Below are 19061 nucleotides of genomic sequence, written 5' to 3' on the forward strand. Positions count from 1 at the left end.
AGAAGATTTGATCTCGGATCCTCCCATTCACCAGTTCAATGCCTTACCAATTAAGTCACACAAGCTTGATGGATACATTAGTCGATATATGTCGTAATATGGGTGCAAATACGCTACATCTCTCCTTTACGACTCAATATCATGGAGGGCGGCAGCGTAATTTTATGCGTGCTAAATCTCGAGAGCAAGTAGTTAGCTCTTATTAGTAAGCTTACTCAAATTGTCTATTGGCAGTGTGCCAGGATAATAGCAAGTGGCTAAACGAAGTATTATTTGAAACTCTATGAATTCTATTAACTCTACTCTATAAAACACGATGTTTTTTCGTGTTTTCTAGAACTTCTCTTTACGGTTTTCCGTAAGGTTAAATTGCTATATCGCGGTCAAGGCTAATTCTTTTCACATGGACAATTGTATTATCTCCGTAGGAAAAGCCTCGACATTCTCTCTCCGTTCAGTCAGACAAAGATAGTACTACGATAGCTCATTCTTACATTTTTACCAGTATCGAGAAATATCATCGTATTCAAAGTTTTGATGGATAGTTGAATAGCTTCTGGTGGAACAGTAACCTTTTATACACACACACACTTCTATGCAAGAATTGCTATTATTAACATATTCAGGATTTTTATTTTGTTTTCTCAGTTCGTATTAATTGTATCATTACCGAATCATCTTTTATTGTAATTTAGCAAAACAGACTTAATTAAGCTCTTACTTACTAATTATTTTACATTTCCATTTAAACCCTTTTACACTTGATTTATTTTTAAAAAATATATTTGACCTGCACAAAACATTTTCCTCGTGATATGAAGCTTACAAGTTACAGTTGTTTGACAAAGTTTAAAAACCTTGACAGTTGTTTTTATTTTCTCTCTTTATTTATTTCAATAACACAAAACACTTCTCTCATGATATGTAGTTGGAAAGTTAGAATGGCAAATGTTGTTATAAGTTAAATACAAATCAACTTTCTGTCCAAAGACTTTTTTATTACCTGGGCAACGTCGGGTAGTACAGCTAGTATGTCTACAGTATATTTTTTATTTATTCTCTACAAACTCAAGTCTTCATTCTCCCTCACGCTTACGGGGTGGACATGTGTAAGGTCAATTGAAATCCATTTGTTCACTATTTTCTACGTGAGCCATGTCTATGCTACAAAGAAAAAAAAAGAAAAAATGTTGCGTACCTTTAAAATAAAGTAAAACAAAAATATATCTTCGCTGTAATAAGAGCGAGGTCTATCTGTCCGTGCATTTGTTTGAAGTCAGGATTAGAGGTTCAGATAAAATATTGCTTTCGAGGAGACTCCAACTCATACTCAGATTGGTAGACTGACACTCCAACAACTGCACCAATCAACAGCTTTTAGGTGTTTCTGAATAGTTGTGCACCTACTTATTCTCTGTGCATCATCAGCACATCTGATGATTTCTCACTGCATACTAGACTGCCGGGATACTAGATAGAGCGAAAAAACCGACGCATAGAGATACCCCTATATAGTCATGCCTCGACGTATGAACTTGGAATGTTCTGGGACTGAGCTTGTATGTCAATTTTCCTGTATCTCAATGCAATATTTCCTATATAACATAACTAAATGCAAATTAATCGATTCCCATACTCTTGAAAAAAAAAAATTACAATGGAAAATCGTCTTTCTAACGATTTTAATTCACTACCTATGATGTACATTTAGTAGATCATAACCGCTAAATAGTAACAATTGCCTTTCTAGTGGTTGTCTGCAATTAAATGCAACGTTGCTATGTACAGTACTGCAAGGAGTTCTTACCTCCAAAACAAACGTAGTAGATAATGGCGGTGTGAGGGAGACTTAACAGCAACACATTTGATACACCAGACTTTTGTGATGCTCCATAACATAGATTTTAAACTTAACTTAAATGAATTAAGCTCACTAAAGCACTTAAGCACACATTTAAAGCTGAGTTGTAATATTTTACTAAACTTAACTCTAATTTTCTCTTCATTTTTTATTATCTTTTACTTGCCCCTTTTTGCCTTGCATTCACCATAACTTTTACTGGCCCCTTTTTGCCTTGTATTCACCATAACTTTTACTGGCCTCTTTTTGCCTTGCATTTACCATAACTTTTACTGGCCTCTTTTTGCCTTGCATTCACCATAACTTTTACTTGCCTCTTTTTGCCTTGCATTCACCATAACTTTTACTTGCCTCTTTTTGCCTTGCATTCACCATAACTTTTACTGGCCTCTTTTTGCCTTGCATTCACCATAACTTTTACTGGCCTCTTTTTGCCTTGCATTCACCATAACTTTTACTGGCCTCTTTTTGCCTTGCATTCACCATAACTTTTACTGGCCTCTTTTTGCCTTGTATTCACCATAACTTTTACTGGCCTCTTTTTGCCTTGCATTTACCATAACTTTTACTGGCCTCTTTTTGCCTTGCATTCACCATAACTTTTACTTGCCTCTTTTTGCCTTGCATTCACCATAACTTTTACTTGCCTCTTTTTGCCTTGCATTCACCATAACTTTTACTGGCCTCTTTTTGCCTTGCATTCACCATAACTTTTACTGGCCTCTTTTTGCCTTGCATTCACCATAACTTTTACTGGCCTCTTTTTGCCTTGCATTCACCATAACTTTTACTGGCCTCTTTTTGCCTTGCATTCACCATAACTTTTACTGGCCTCTTTTTGCCTTGCATTCACCATAACTTTTACTTGCCTCTTTTTGCCTTGTATTCACCATAACTTTTACTGGCCTCTTTTTGCCTTGCATTCACCATAACTTTTACTGGCCTCTTTTTGCCTTGCATTCACCATAACTTTTACTGGCCCCTTTTTGCCTTGCATTCACCATAACTTTTACTGGCCTCTTTTTGCCTTGCATTCACCATAACTTTTACTGGCCTCTTTTTGCCTTGCATTCACCATAACTTTTACTGGCCTCTTTTTGCCTTGCATTCACCATAACTTTTACTGGCCTCTTTTTGCCTTGCATTCACCATAACTTTTACTGGCCTCTTTTTGCCTTGCATTCACCATAACTTTTACTTGCCTCTTTTTGCCTTGTATTCACCATAACTTTTACTGGCCTCTTTTTGCCTTGCATTCACCATAACTTTTACTGGCCTCTTTTTGCCTTGCATTCACCATAACTTTTACTGGCCTCTTTTTGCCTTGCATTCACCATAACTTTTACTGGCCTCTTTTTGCCTTGCATTCACCATAACTTTTACTGGCCTCTTTTTGCCTTGCATTCACCATAACTTTTACTGGCCTCTTTTTGCCTTGCATTCACCATAACTTTTACTGGCCTCTTTTTGCCTTGCATTCACCATAACTTTTACTGGCCTCTTTTTGCCTTGCATTCACCATAACTTTTACTGGCCTCTTTTTGCCTTGTATTCACCATAACTTTTACTGGCCTCTTTTTGCCTTGCATTCACCATAACTTTTACTGGCCCCTTTTTGCCTTGCATTCACCATAACTTTTACTGGCCCCTTTTTGCCTTGCATTCACCATAACTTTTACTGGCCTCTTTTTACCTTGCATTCACCATAACTTTTACTGGCCTCTTTTTGCCTTGCATTCACCATAACTTTTACTGGCCCCTTTTTGCCTTGCATTCACCATAACTTTTACTGGCCCCTTTTTGCCTTGCATTCACCATAACTTTTACTGGCCCCTTTTTGCCTTGCATTCACCATAACTTTTACTGGCCTCTTTTTGCCTTGCATTCACCATAACTTTTACTGGCCTCTTTTTGCCTTGCATTCACCATAACTTTTACTGGCCTCTTTTTGCCTTGCATTCACCATAACTTTTACTGGCCTCTTTTTGCCTTGCATTCACCATAACTTTTACTGGCCTCTTTTTGCCTTGCATTCACCATAACTTTTACTGGCCTCTTTTTGCCTTGCATTCACCATAACTTTTACTGGCCTCTTTTTGCCTTGCATTCACCATAACTTTTACTGGCCTCTTTTTGCCTTGCATTCACCATAACTTTTACTGGCCTCTTTTTGCCTTGCATTCACCATAACTTTTACTGGCCTCTTTTTGCCTTGCATTCACCATAACTTTTACTGGCCTCTTTTTGCCTTGCATTCACCATAACTTTTACTGGCCCCTTTTTGCCTTGCATTCACCATAACTTTTACTGGCCCCTTTTTGCCTTGCATTCACCATAACTTTTACTGGCCCCTTTTTGCCTTGCATTCACCATAACTTTTACTGGCCCCTTTTTGCCTTGCATTCACCATAACTTTTACTGGCCCCTTTTTGCCTTGCATTCACCATAACTTTTACTGGCCCCTTTTTGCCTTGCATTCACCATAACTTTTACTGGCCTCTTTTTGCCTTGCATTCACCATATCTTTTACTGGCCCCTTTTTGCCTTGCATTCACCATAACTTTTACTTGCCCCTTTTTGCCTTGCATTCACCATAACTTTTACTGGCCCCTTTTTGCCTTGCATTCACCATAACTTTTACTGGCCTCTTTTTGCCTTGCATTCACCATAACTTTTACTGGCCTCTTTTTGCTTTGCATTCACCATAACTTTTAGCCAGCGTTTTTACAACTTTTTTCCAACTGATTCGATGAGAGTGAAAGTGACCTCTCCGTATACTTGACCAACCAATGGCGGCATTGAGAACCAGCTCGTATCACAAACCTTTCTGGAATCTCAAGGCAAAAGCTTCTCGAAATTTTGCGGGTATCTTGATTTTTTCTGATGGACACTCAATGATGTTGGGAAACTCAAATATGCTGGGACACTCACCAATTTCTCTCGTAAGTGTAGTAAGAGAGACAACGATATTTTCAAGGCTATAAGACTTTTATTGTGCAAATTGAATTTGAAAAATTGTCCCGACTTTTCACTCAATGTTATATGAAGTTTTTAATGTGATACAAAGAAAAAAATTTCATAAATTCTTTACATTGAGTGGAATTTACATTAAGAAGGTTTATGTTATAGGAGCGTCTACTGTATCTATTATCTACTTATCTACCTATCGTCTATTGGTAGATCATGTAGATATGTGTGAATCAGGAGAAAGGGGCAACATCAATTCACTAACAACAGGTAAGACGACTACTAACTACATGCATTGAATGACTACTAGGATAAACTGTACGATTGGTTAATCAACTGACTAATAGCATATCACGAGGCATGTTTTTAATTATTACTGTTATCATATAACCGTTCCTCTTATACAACTGTCCCTCCCATATACTAATGCTAAAGATTTGCTAATTGCTAGGTGCCCCCAGCCTTCCTTATAAAACCCACTTACCCTACATGCAAAATAATGATCGGTGCTTTTTATCAGCTTATTCTCCAACCTTGTTTCATGAATTCATACAAAACCAATAATATCAAATATAATTTTGTACAGTTATATCAAAATATCAGCAAAGATATTCATTTATTAAGCAGTAAAAACGTATCAGAAAGAACCATATGCGAAGACCTGTGAGGCAATATAAAATAAGCATAACATACCGTTAACGACACCTGTGACAGCTGCCGAACAGTCTCTTTTATCCTGCTGTCCGATTTTGTTAGGTACTGCAGCACCTGAATAAGTTCAGATCGAAATAGTGAAAAAGATGGTGGGCGCAAATCTTCTATATATCCATTTTCAAACAAAACTAAAGTCTCAAGTAAAATGTACCCCTAGATCACATGCACTTCAGATTACATGAATTTATAATAGCAGACCAGCAGTAAAAAAACTAGTTACACATACAGTAAGACTAGTGCACATACAGGCAGCACAAAAGCTTGTGCTGCCTGCATGTGTAACTCGGGGCGTGGTATGTGTAACACTGTCAAACTATAGCACCAACCCTTTAGTCACAGTGATAATATTCACAACAGCCAGTACACAGTAAAATCTTTATTTGAGTTCCATGGCGCTGTATTTTTTTACCCTTATAGTGGCCCTATTAGAGGTAACGTTTAAATAGAGGGTGGCACTTTATTTTTCAATTAGCTGTTCAAAATTTTTGGAAAATAAATTTAACTCTTTTACCAGCGAAGCAATACTAATGTTCTTCATATACGGCAAAGTTTCAGACCAAGTTAAACAAGGAACTACTTTGAGTAAAGCATATTAGACAAATGCAATTATTACTCATTTCAATGGTGTTGCTTTCAAAGTTTCAAGGAAAAAATTGAAAGGCGTTAGAGTTAGAAAACAGAATTCGCTACGCCGTAATGATGGCTGCTATTACGTGGTACAGTTCCTGAAAAGTGTTTTCATCGCTCATCAAAACATTTCGAAGTCTTCTTATCAGCTTGTAAACCACATTATGAACGAATCGGAAGATAGTGGATCGGATTTAGGCCTCAGTGACTACAAATCAGCGTAAAGTTCTGATGATTGTGCTGATCGTTCTTCTCAAGCACACCGTCACTAAGACCATGGCAGCCACTACAGCAGCAACGAAAGATTTAATTGTTATTGATGTACGTAACCAAGTCATTTTAGTCTCTTGTGAATTTCTTTACCCATTACTTTCTATTGTGGGTTCATAAAGACCAAACAACCAAACAAAGAATTTCAAGTGGCAGTCAAATAGAGGTGGCGGTCCAATAGATGTGGCATTCAATTGAAGGGTGGTGCTGTATTTTTCAACCCTTCTCGTATAGTGGCCATTAAAGGTGACGTTCGAATAAATATGACGTTCAAGTAGAGGTTTTACATTAATTTTTTTTTAAAAATAGTGTTTAACTTTCACAACAGACAATATAAATACAGTACGCACTCCTACAGTGTTTAACTTTCACAACAGACAATATAAATACAGTACGCACTCCTACAGTGTTTAACTTTCACAACAGACAATATAAATACAGTACGCACTCCTACAGTGTTTAACTTTCACAACAGACAATATAAATACAGTACGCACTCCTACAGTGTTTAACTTTCACAACAGACAATATAAATACAGTACGCACTCCTACAGTGTTCAACTTTCACAACAGACAATATAAATACAGTACGCACTCCTACAGTGTTTAACTTTCACAACAGACAATATAAATACAGTACGCACTCCTACAGTGTTTAACTTTCACAACAGACAATATAAATACAGTACGCACTCCTACAGCATAAGTAATCTGTTCCAGTAACATTTACGTTATATTTATACATTACGTGTATTCTACTTTAGAAGAATAGTAATACATAATACGAACAGTAAAATACATGTAAATTGCCTAATCCGTTTCAACATCTTTCCAAACTCACCCCTTTACGCATACAAATACGGAAAAACTTGACATAACTTTTTCAGTTTGTGGGCGCTATTATGCGGTATTAAAAGGATTTCACTTTCACAGCAAACAATATAAATACCTTTTAGACATAGTGTTTAACATTTACCAAAGACAACACAAATCTTTTATGACCTTTTTTCTCAGAAGCACGCAGTCTCTTGCTAAATAAGTTAATATTATATATAACGTAATGCTGTAAAGTGCTACTGTAATAATTATATATTAAAATTTGAAATAACAATGGTTGAATGGGCACACGCTTGATATTGGTTCAAAGAAGGAATTTAGCCAAAAGTTTAAAACGGGAATTCAGCTTCTTCCTCCTCCCTCCCTGTCTTTCTTCTCTCTCCATGTTTTAACGTAATACTTCAGCAAATAATTGATATAAAATCCAAAGCAATTTCCAACTTGAGACATTTGAACTTTAAAGAAAATTTATATCTTGGTAAATAAACACCAATATCTATATATCTATATATATAATATCTACAGGTTTCCTCTGCATGGCTGAGTATGCTGAGTAAATATGCTGAGTAAAAATAATGCAAGTAGAGTGGTTGTTTGTGATAATTCAAAAACAAAGTAAAAACTATGAACTATAAAAACAAAAATATAAGCTACATTTATTTAAAGTTCATCTAGTTTAGGTTAGATTAGCTCTGTGTATCACACAACGTCTGTTCAGGTTAGATTAGCTCTGTGTATCACACAACGTCTGTTCAGGTTAGATTAGCTCTGTGTATCACACAACGTCTGTTCAGGTTAGATTAGCTCTGTGTATCACACAACGTCTGTTCAGGTTAGATTAGCTCTGTGTATCACACAACGTCTGTTCAGGTTAGATTAGCTCTGTGTATCACACAACGTCTGTTCAGGTTAGATTAGCTCTGTGTATCACACAACGTCTGTTCAGGTTAGATTAGCTCTGTGTATCACACAACGTCTGTTCAGGTTAGATTAGCTCTGTGTATCACACAGCGTCTGTTTAGGTTAGATTAGCTCTGTGTATCACACAACGTCTGTTTAGGTTAGATTAGCTCTGTGTATCACACAACGTCTGTTCAGGTTAGATTAGCTCTGTGTATCACACAACGTCTGTTCAGGTTAGATTAGCTCTGTGTATCACACAACGTCTGTTCAGGTTAGATTAGCTCTGTGTATCACACAACGTCTGTTCAGGTTAGATTAGCTCTGTGTATCTATCACACAACGTCTGTTCAGGTTAGATTAGCTCTGTGTATCTATCACACAACGTCTGTTCAGGTTAGATTAGCTCTGTGTATCTATCACACAACGTCTACCTAAGAATTGTTTGTTTCCGGTATCACCAATGCTACATCTTGGCTCCTATCTTCAATGTAGGTGAATTGACAACAAAAATCTTTTGATTAATTATTACTCCGTTAGTACAGTTTGCTACCCTTAATTCATTGTATTACACACGGCTTGTAAAAAAATTATACAATGCATTTACTATAATATTATAATCACCTGAAATGTTTAATGTGAAGTTTTTGAGCTGTGGCAGTGTCCTTTTAAAAGTATCTACTCCAACATACAACAGCTTTGATGTTCGAATAAAATCTCAGGGCGAATTAGAGTCACATGTCGAGCTTTGATTGTACATGTACGTCCATACGGAGTAACTCACCTAGGATGGTATCAGGCCCGCAGTTGAAGGCACCAGAGAGGAACATACACAGAGAATTGCTAGCGTACCCCCAATGGGCTGTTGCATTGAAGAGTACCAAAGAGGCAGCACTGGCAGTTATGCTAAAAGTGACCCCCAGCAAAGGTCGAGAAGGACTGTATTTATCAATAAGAGCACCACAGAGAGCGCTGCCAATGACGCCACCAATTTCAAACATAGTGGAGAATAATCCTGCGCTAGTAGATGGGTAACCCAGCTGAAAAAAAAACATTAGAGAATTTGCTCTAGCATAATAAAATACACATAATATAATCATAGTAAGACTATTACAGAACGCACTCAGCGGCCATTAACATCACAAGTGAATAAAAGGAAGTGGAACAAAATACTTGAGGAAAGAATTAACTGCGCGTATACCATTGGAAAGTATTCTCCACAAGTTCTGGTCTTCCCTCTACGAGTTGCTTAAAGGAAATAGCCGGCAGTTCAGATACCTTAACGATACCAACATGTGCACTAGAAAAAACATCTACTATTTAACTTAAGCTTTCTTTCTGCCGTCCAATTTATAATGTAAAGCTGCACGCACACTAAACAACAAGTTATTCTTTCACAAAAAACTTTAACTTATCAGTTGATCAGAAAAATTCTAATCGGTCAATCGAACGTCAATATGCTTGTTTTTAAATTCAGATGATTATTCAATCACAATGAGCGACTGGGAAATACTTAGACACCCAAGGAGCAAGAGTAGTTTCACTTCAACATCCAATGAGTGAGAGTGATATCATTCGGTATCCAAGGAGCGAGTAGTTTCATTTCGGCATTCAAGGAGTGAGAGGGGTTTCATTTCGACATTCAAGGAGTGAGAGGGGTTTCATTTCGACATTCAAGGAGTGAGGGTGGTTTCATTTCGACATCCAAGGAGTGAGAGTAGTTTCATTTCGACATCCAAGGAGTGAGTGTGATCTCATTTCCAACAGTTATCAGTCTTACCTTTAAACTGATTCCCTGATGAAACTCGTAGTGCATTGCAACTGGTGTACAAGGTGCCAGACAAATGTTACTTCTGGGCCACGACAAAAAAACACATAGAACTAACCGCCAACCAGTTTACCAGCTAAAAGATCAGCAACTTAAAGCACATCAATTATATCAATACTGTTTCAGCTTGATCAGGCTCTTCAATATCTTGGCTTTCAAATGAGCCATTGTTTGACATGGTGAGACAGACATTGGTTGGTGTTTATAGGATTTCCCCAGAGCTAAAGCTACCACAGAAATGTTCAATAGTATAAGCTCGCAAATTATGACATCACAATTTTCATATTCGGTGTTGTGTGCTCTTACCGCTTATTTTTATCGCTTACCGCTTATATCAACTACGATAATGACGCTAGTGGCCGGCGAAGGTAGGACAGCTCCAGAGAACCAATGAAGATGAAAATAGGAATCAGTGTCATTAGCTCTCCATGTACAGATTATTTCTATGATAATAGCTCAGATTCCAAGCACTATACTATGTTTTCCCGATGATATTATGTACTCGCCCTTTCTTTTTATTGTGATGTTGAGGGGCACGACTGAGGCTAATTCATTTTAAGCATTGCATGATCTCGCTAGAGTGCAATATACATATAGTCCTAGGGCCACGCCACTGCAGGTCACAATTTAATCGATGTGATTTCATTACCTTTATCAACGACAGTATATTTATTGAAGCATAATCATATTTAGAACGCAACATGGAAAGCGATACGAATTCTTCAGATAATAATACTATAAATTTTTAAAATGAATGAAAGGGTGAAAAGAGCAAATCTAATAATCACCCGAAATCTATTAACCCAGAACATGTGTTTGTATTGGTCGGGCGTTAGCACGATCCCCGGGCATAGTTGATTATCTAGAATCCTAGTTTATTATTAGCGCTCCCTGGGTTAAAGAGCACCGATTGTCACAGAAAAGCGCAGCCTCAATGGCAGCGAATGGGATCGGTGACCTAAAGCTAAATGATAATTATGACATCACATTGTGGGAACCACAACCAAGTGTTTTTTTATTGCAGGACATACTTTTGACACCTTGTTTTTCATAGTTCTATTATTCTTTGTGTATTGAATATAGGCTCATTCGAAAGCCAAGACCTGAAGTACTGAAACATATGATAAAAGTAATGATATAATTGATCTGCTTTAACCATTGCTTTACTGAAAAAGAAAATAAGATCGGGAACAAAATGCCTGCAAAGTCTACATTATAATGTCGGTATTTATGGCTAGAGGTCTATTGTTGTCTACAAGAACAGATGTATGTTCTTATATTATTATCTACAGGAGCAATGATATGTTCTTATATAGTTATCTACAGGAGCAGTGATATGTTCTTATATAGTTATCTACAGGAGCAGCGATATGTTCTTATATTATTATCTACAGTAGTGTTGGGCTGGTATATAATTTAGTGCCGGATAGGATATCCTTGCACTTTTTTATCGGTTTTCCCGGTGTCGGTATCTTCGCTATTTACCATCTTCGGTATCCTTTGCCAACTAAGAAAGTTCGATATTGTCGGTATTGTAGTTTGGTATATGGTTTTCAGTGTGTTTAACTTCAGCTTACCTACTGCCCATTTTTATATAACGCAGGTGGGAAGATAAATCAAATATAAAACGTATAAATATATCAAACGTATCAAATATCAAACGGGGGTTCTATCAAATATAAACGTAATTTAGGTTTTATATTTGATAAAATATAAAACGCATATTACGTTTTACATTTTATCAATGTAAGACGTAATATAATACTAGATACCTATTAGGTAAGCGTGGAAATGTTCATTGAAGAAAGAGTTACAATATAACTCGCGTGGGTTTTCAGAATGTCTGAGAAAAAAGTCGTGATTGCCAATGCGCGCTGAGAGACTCTTTTTGCTTAGCATGTTCGTCAGAGGCGTTTTTGCAATCAACATCAATTGACGCGCGATTGTAATCTCATTGCGTTACATGGCGATTGTGCGCGTGAGGTTCTCCCGCACAACCCGTCGCTGGTAATGCTGTAGCCTGTCAAATACAAAAATCTTTCCGGATAACCAATTACCGATAGGTTTTCACGGATAAATACCTATCATATCAAACCGGCTGTCACCGAAAACGATTGGTTTTCCGGATACCGATAATCGATCGGTGTCGGTAAAAGCAGATAACTCCTTACCAGCCCAACACTAATCTACAGGAGCAGTGATATGTTCTTATATTATCATCTACAGGAGCAACGATATGTTCTTATATAGTTATCTACAGCAGCAGTTATATGTTCTTATATAGTTATCTACAGGAGAAATGATATGTTCTTATATAGTTATCTACAGGAGAAATGATATGTTCTGATCAGGGTTGGCAAAATATCGACATTTTTAAAAATATCATATCACTGATATATATCATGATATTTATTGATATTTATGATATTTAAGAAGCAAATGACATTTTAAAAAAAATTTGAAGCTAGGTTGAACTTGCATGGTGTTTACGATGTATTTTATATATTGTATGGGACCAGTCAGCAATATTTAATACCAAACACTTGATTTATTGTAAGCCTAGTATAATAATACATGTAATATTTATAAATATGAAAATGTTCGTCAAACATTGGATTGGAAATAATGACATGAATGCAAAGCGCAAACAAAATAACGCAAATAGCAAATACACACTAAGATAGTCAAAGCATGTTTTAATGTCCTACTCTTGTCTAGTTTAGGTATTTGTAAACACCAGCTTGCCAGCCTTCACCACACCGAGACAATTTCTCAACTTGCTGTGAACCAGTCCACACGATGAAAACACACACACAACACTAGCAGTCAGAGTTATATCATCATATTTATAGATTTTATACTGAGCCAGAATCCTTTGAAGTTATTCATTGAAAGATTTTTACAGAAAATGATGAGATACTCTGTCATCTCAGTGAGTCAGTGTGATGTGCTTACAATTCTGTTTCTGGGTGTCAGATTGTTCAATTTAAAATCATGGATTAGGAAGTTAAAAGGGTTTTCAGCAGGCTGGTTTTCCAATAAAGCAATAAAATATAACAATTTAACATGAGATTATCAGGTTAGGGATAGAGCACTGGGATGAAGGAATACAATTTAGATCTGAAAAGATCTTCTCAACTCAAACATTAATTAATTGTTCTAGTCAATGTCACCTCCTTGGTCCTTGGTCTGTGTGTCTGTGTGTCTGTGTTGGGTAAGCCTAATAGGCCCCTATGCAAGTATTTGACAATTTTATGTATTACTTAGCATTTTTAGACTGTTAGCAATCGTTGTAAGGTGAAAACGGAATGATAAAATGGATATATTTTAAAAATATCGATATTTTGGACCCAAAAATATCATATCTATCCAATCCCGGTAAACTATAAAGGAGAGAAAACAACAATAAGAATAAAATGAAGCGTAAGTAAAGGTATTGAGATATTGAGCGAATATGAAGAAGCGGACGCTAGCATTGATAGAAATCAATAAAATCATTGATAGAAATCAATGAAATCAATGAATTCATTGATAGAAATCAATGAATTCATGGATAGAAATCAATGAATTAAGAGCCTGAAGCGACAAGACTAAAAAGAGCGTGAGATTTTGTGAGGGAGAAATAATAATAACATGTGACATGAGACACGACTGTACATGTGACATGAGACACGACTGTACATGTGACATGAGACCGACTGCACATGTGACATGAGACACGACTGTACATGTGACATGAGACACGACTATACATGTGTCATGAGACCGACTGCACATTTGACATGGGACACGACTGTACATGTAACATGAGACACGACTGTACATGTGACACGACTGCACATGTGACATGAGACACGACTGTACATGTGACATGACTGTACATTTGACATGAGACACGACTGTACATGTGACATGAGACACGACTGCACATGTGACATGAGACATGACTGCACATGTGACATGAGACTTGACTGTACATGTGACATGAGACACGACTGCACATGTACTGCACCTACCTGTTTTTCAAGATAAAGAGGCATCCACATATACATACAATATCTGACTAGCTTTAGACAGAAAACGGCCACAGAAATCTCGATCACCGCCCTGTAAACAACAAAAAAACTGCTATATAATGTGTCTGGCAAATAGCTGCATACCGTGAAAGACTTTGATGTGGGCTCGCATATTTTATTTTAGACTGACAGTTTTGATAAACAAAGAAAAATGCTTTAGAAAAACTGGTCCAGCACTATCCACACTTGGGCATCCATGAAAATCTCCAGTCCAATGCTATTCCAATGCTCCTCCCTGGTTAATAGTTTGATTTTTGGAGTGTTATTTATTATTATCATTATGATTATGTACATATCTATCCAATCTATCTACAAAGTAATTGAACTAGTAAAGATATTCAGCTATTTAAACGGAATCCGATAGGCTGTCTCTAACAAGCTACACACAGACATGAACACGTTTTCTATAGTAAAATGAAAAGTATGGCGATCATATGCCTGGATTGCATAGAGCTAAATAAACAATAGAAAGAACAAGGGAGTTAGCGTGTTAACAGCTCGAAGCAACGAGTAGGTATGAGAAAGAAGAGTAGTTATGAGAAAGAAGAGTAGGTATGAGAAAGAAGAGTAGGCATGAGAAAGAAGAGTAGTTATGAGAAAGAAGAGTAACTATTTAAATGGTTCCAAGCAAGCTTTAACATATACTATTGATAAAGCAGTTTTTACTTATTTCTGATAGCAAAGATCCACTGATTGAAATGTGCAGATGAATGACAATGAGAGTGTAGTATCTGGTTGCGGCCAAAGTTGTCTCCCATGAAAATAAAGTTACATTTAAAGATTGCCTAATTATATTTGAAAGCAAAAAGAGACTGCAATCGCAGCCTAAGAGTGTGAACCAGCTTTTCCAATGAGAATGGTAATGAGAAGATGCAAGACACCTACGGTAATCTGATGAGCTCTCTGAATTGATGTGGAGAAGATGAGGAGGTAGTTAGAGCATTTTCATCTAGAATGAAAAGCAAATGTCGTATGGTATCTACTTCAACAGTTGATAAATATCTAGCCTATATCTACACGCAGCGATAGTTATCGAGCATCGTTACCCTGGTTAATTCTCACATGTTTACCGTTGTGCAAGGACAAGGAAAGCAGTTAGGTTCTATCACTCTGCCATAATTCTTCATGTGCATTAGCTATAGGAAAGGGTATGCTCTTACAACACATTAGCTATAGGGAAGGGTATGCACTTACAATACATTAGCTATAGGGAAGGGTATGCACTTACAATACATTAGCTATAGGGAAGGGTATGCTCTTACAATACATTAGCTATAGGAAAGGGTATGCACTTACAATACATTAGCTATAAGAAAGGGTATGCACTTACAATACATTAGCTATAGGAAAGGGTATGCACTTACAATACATTAGCTATAGGAAAGGGTATGCTCTTACAACACATTAGCTATAGGGAAGGGTATGCACTTACAATACATTAGCTATAGGAAAGGGTATGCACTTACAATACATTAGCTATAGGGAAGGGTATACACTTACAATACATTAGCTATAGGAAAGGGTATGCTCTTACAACACATTAGCTATAGGGAAGGGTATGCACTTACAATACATTAGCTATAGGAAAGGGTATGCACTTACAATACATTAGCTATAGGGAAGGGTATACACTTACAATACATTAGCTATAGGGAAGGGTATGCACTTACAATACATTAGCTATAGGAAAGGGTATGCACTTACAATACATTAGCTATAAGAAAGGGTATGCACTTACAATACATTAGCTATAGGAAAGGGTATGCACTTACAATACATTAGCTATAGGGAAGGGTATACACTTACAATACATTAGCTATAGGGAAGGGTATGCACTTACAATACATTAGCTATAGGAAAGGGTATGCACTTACAATACATTAGCTATAAGAAAGGGTATGCACTTACAATACATTAGCTATAGGAAAGGGTATGCACTTACAATACATTAGCTATAGGAAAGGGTATGCTCTTACAATACATTAGCTATAGGAAAGGGTATGCACTTACAATACATTAGCTATAGGGAAGGGTATACACTTACAATACATTAGCTATAGGGAAGGGTATGCACTTACAATACATTAGCTATAGGAAAGGGTATGCACTTACAATACATTAGCTATAAGAAAGGATATGCACTTACAATACATTAGCTATAGGAAAGGGTATGCACTTACAATACATTAGCTATAGGGAAGGGTATACACTTACAATACATTAGCTATAGGGAAGGGTATGCACTTACAATACATTAGCTATAGGAAAGGGTATGCACTTACAATACATTAGCTATAAGAAAGGGTATGCACTTACAATACATTAGCTATAGGAAAGGGTATGCACTTACAATACATTAGCTATAGGAAAGGGTATGCTCTTACAACACATTAGCTATAGGGAAGGGTATGCACTTACAATACATTAGCTATAGGAAAGGGTATGCACTTACAATACATTAGCTATAAGAAAGGGTATGCACTTACAATACATTAGCTATAGGGAAGGGTATGCACTTACAATACATTAGCTATAGGAAAGGGTATGCACTTACAATAAATTAGCTATGGGAAGGGTATGCACTTACAATACATTAGCTATAGGAAAGGATATGCACTTACAATACATTAGCTATAGGAAAGGGTAGGCACTTACAATACATTAGCTATAGGAAAGGGTACGCACTTACAATACATTAGCTATAGGAAAGGGTATGCACTTACAATACATTAGCTATAGGAAAGGGTATACACTTACAATACATTAGCTATAGGAAAGGGTATGCACTTACAATACATTAGCTATAGGGAAGGGTATGCACTTACAATACATTAGCTATAGGAAAGGGTAGGCACTTACAATACATTAGCTATAGGAAAGGGTACGCACTTACAATACATTAGCTATAGGGAAGGGTATGCACTTACAATACATTAGCTATAGGGAAGGGTATACACTTACAATACATTAGCTATAGGAAAGGGTATGCACTTACAATACATTAGCTATAGGAAAGGGTATGCACTTACAATACATTAGCTATAGGGAAGGGTATGCACTTACAATAAATTAGCTATAGGGAAGGGTATGCACTTACAATGCATTAGCTATAGGGAAGGGTATGCACTTACAATACATTAGCTATAGGAAAGGATATGCACTTACAATACATTAGCTATAGGAAAGGGTATACACTTACAATACATTAGCTATAGGAAAGGGTATGCACTTACAATACATTAGCTATAGGAAAGGGTACGCACTTACAATACATTAGCTATAGGAAAGGGTATACACTTACAATACATTAGCTATAGGAAAGGGTATGCACTTACAATACATTAGCTATAGGAAAGGGTATGCACTTACAATACATTAGCTATAGGGAAAGGTACGCACTTACAATACATTAGCTATAGGAAAGGGTATGCACTTACAATAAATTAGCTATAGGAAAGGGTATGCACTTACAATAAATTAGCTATAGGGAAGGGTATGCACTTACAATACATTAGCTATAGGAAAGGGTATGCTCTTACAACACATTAGCTATAGGGAAGGGTATGCACTTACAATACATTAGCTATAGGAAAGGGTATGCACTTACAATACATTAGCTATAGGGAAGGGTATGCACTTACAATACATTAGCTATAGGAAAGGGTACGCACTTACAATACATTAGCTATAGGAAAGGGTATGCACTTACAATACATTAGCTATAGGGAAGGGTATGCACTTACAATACATTAGCTATAGGAAAGGGTATGCACTTACAATACATTAGCTATAGGGAAGGGTATGCACTTACAATACATTAGCTATAGGAAAGGGTACGCACTTACAATACATTAGCTATAGGAAAGGGTATGCACTTACAATACATTAGCAATAGGAAAGGGTATGCACTTACAATACATTAGCTATAGGAAAGGGTATGCACTTACAATACATTAGCTATAGGAAAGGGTATGCACTCACAATACATTAGCTATAGGGAAGGGTATGCACTTACAATACATTAGCTATAGGAAAGGGCATGCACTTACAATACATTAGCTATAGGGAAGGGTATGCACTTACAATACATTAGCTATAGGAAAGGATATGCACTTACAATACATTAGCTATAGGAAAGGGTATGCACTTACAATACATTAGCAATAGGAAAGGGTATGCACTTACAATACATTAGCAATAGGAAAGGGTACGCACTTACAATACATTAGCTATAGGAAAGGATATGCACTTACAATACATTAGCTATAGGAAAGGGTATACACTTACAATACATTAGCTATAGGAAAGGGTATGCACTTACAATACATTAGCTATAGGAAAGGGTATGCACTTACAATACATTAGCTATAGGGAAGGGTATGCACTTACAATACATTAGCTATAGGAAAGGATATGCACTTACAATACATTAGCTATAGGAAAGGGTAGGCACTTACAATACATTAGCTATAGGAAAGGGTACGCACTTACAATACATTAGCTATAGGAAAGGGTATGCACTTACAATACATTAGCTATAGGAAAGGGTATACACTTACAATACATTAGCTATAGGAAAGGGTATGCACTTACAATACATTAGCTATAGGAAAGGGTATGCACTTACAATACATTAGCTATAGGAAAGGGTATGCACTTACAATACATTAGCTATAGGAAAGGGTATACACTTACAATACATTAGCTATAGGAAAGGGTATGCACTTACAATACATTAGCTATAGGGAAGGGTATGCACTTACAATACATTAGCTATAGGAAAGGGTAGGCACTTACAATACATTAGCTATAGGAAAGGGTACGCACTTACAATACATTAGCTATAGGAAAGGGTATGCACTTACAATACATTAGCTATAGGAAAGGGTATACACTTACAATACATTAGCTATAGGAAAGGGTATGCACTTACAATACATTAGCTATAGGAAAGGGTATGCACTTACAATACATTAGCTAT

General features: G+C 36.7%; 1 protein-coding gene across 6 annotated transcripts in view; it reads right to left on the reverse strand.

Annotated features, from left to right (window-relative positions):
* LOC137386942 (sugar phosphate exchanger 3-like) overlaps window positions 1-19061 on the reverse strand; it is a 52177-nt gene that overhangs the window by 5436 nt on the left and 27680 nt on the right. For 5 of the 6 annotated variants that reach the window (XM_068073181.1, XM_068073180.1, XM_068073177.1 and 2 more), the window contains 4 exons: window positions 14966-15029; window positions 14021-14111; window positions 8961-9216; window positions 5522-5596 (listed from right to left, as the gene is read on the reverse strand). In XM_068073181.1, coding sequence (XP_067929282.1) covers window positions 5522-5596; window positions 8961-9216; window positions 14021-14111; window positions 14966-15029 — 486 coding nt within the window. Of the gene's footprint in view, window positions 1-915; window positions 1165-5521; window positions 5597-8960; window positions 9217-14020; window positions 14112-14965; window positions 15030-19061 lie in introns of those variants that run through there. The other variant, XM_068073182.1, reaches the window with a different exon arrangement.

Source organism: Watersipora subatra, chromosome 2 (assembly GCF_963576615.1).
Source record: "Watersipora subatra chromosome 2, tzWatSuba1.1, whole genome shotgun sequence".
Lineage (NCBI taxonomy): Eukaryota > Metazoa > Bryozoa > Gymnolaemata > Cheilostomatida > Watersiporidae > Watersipora > Watersipora subatra.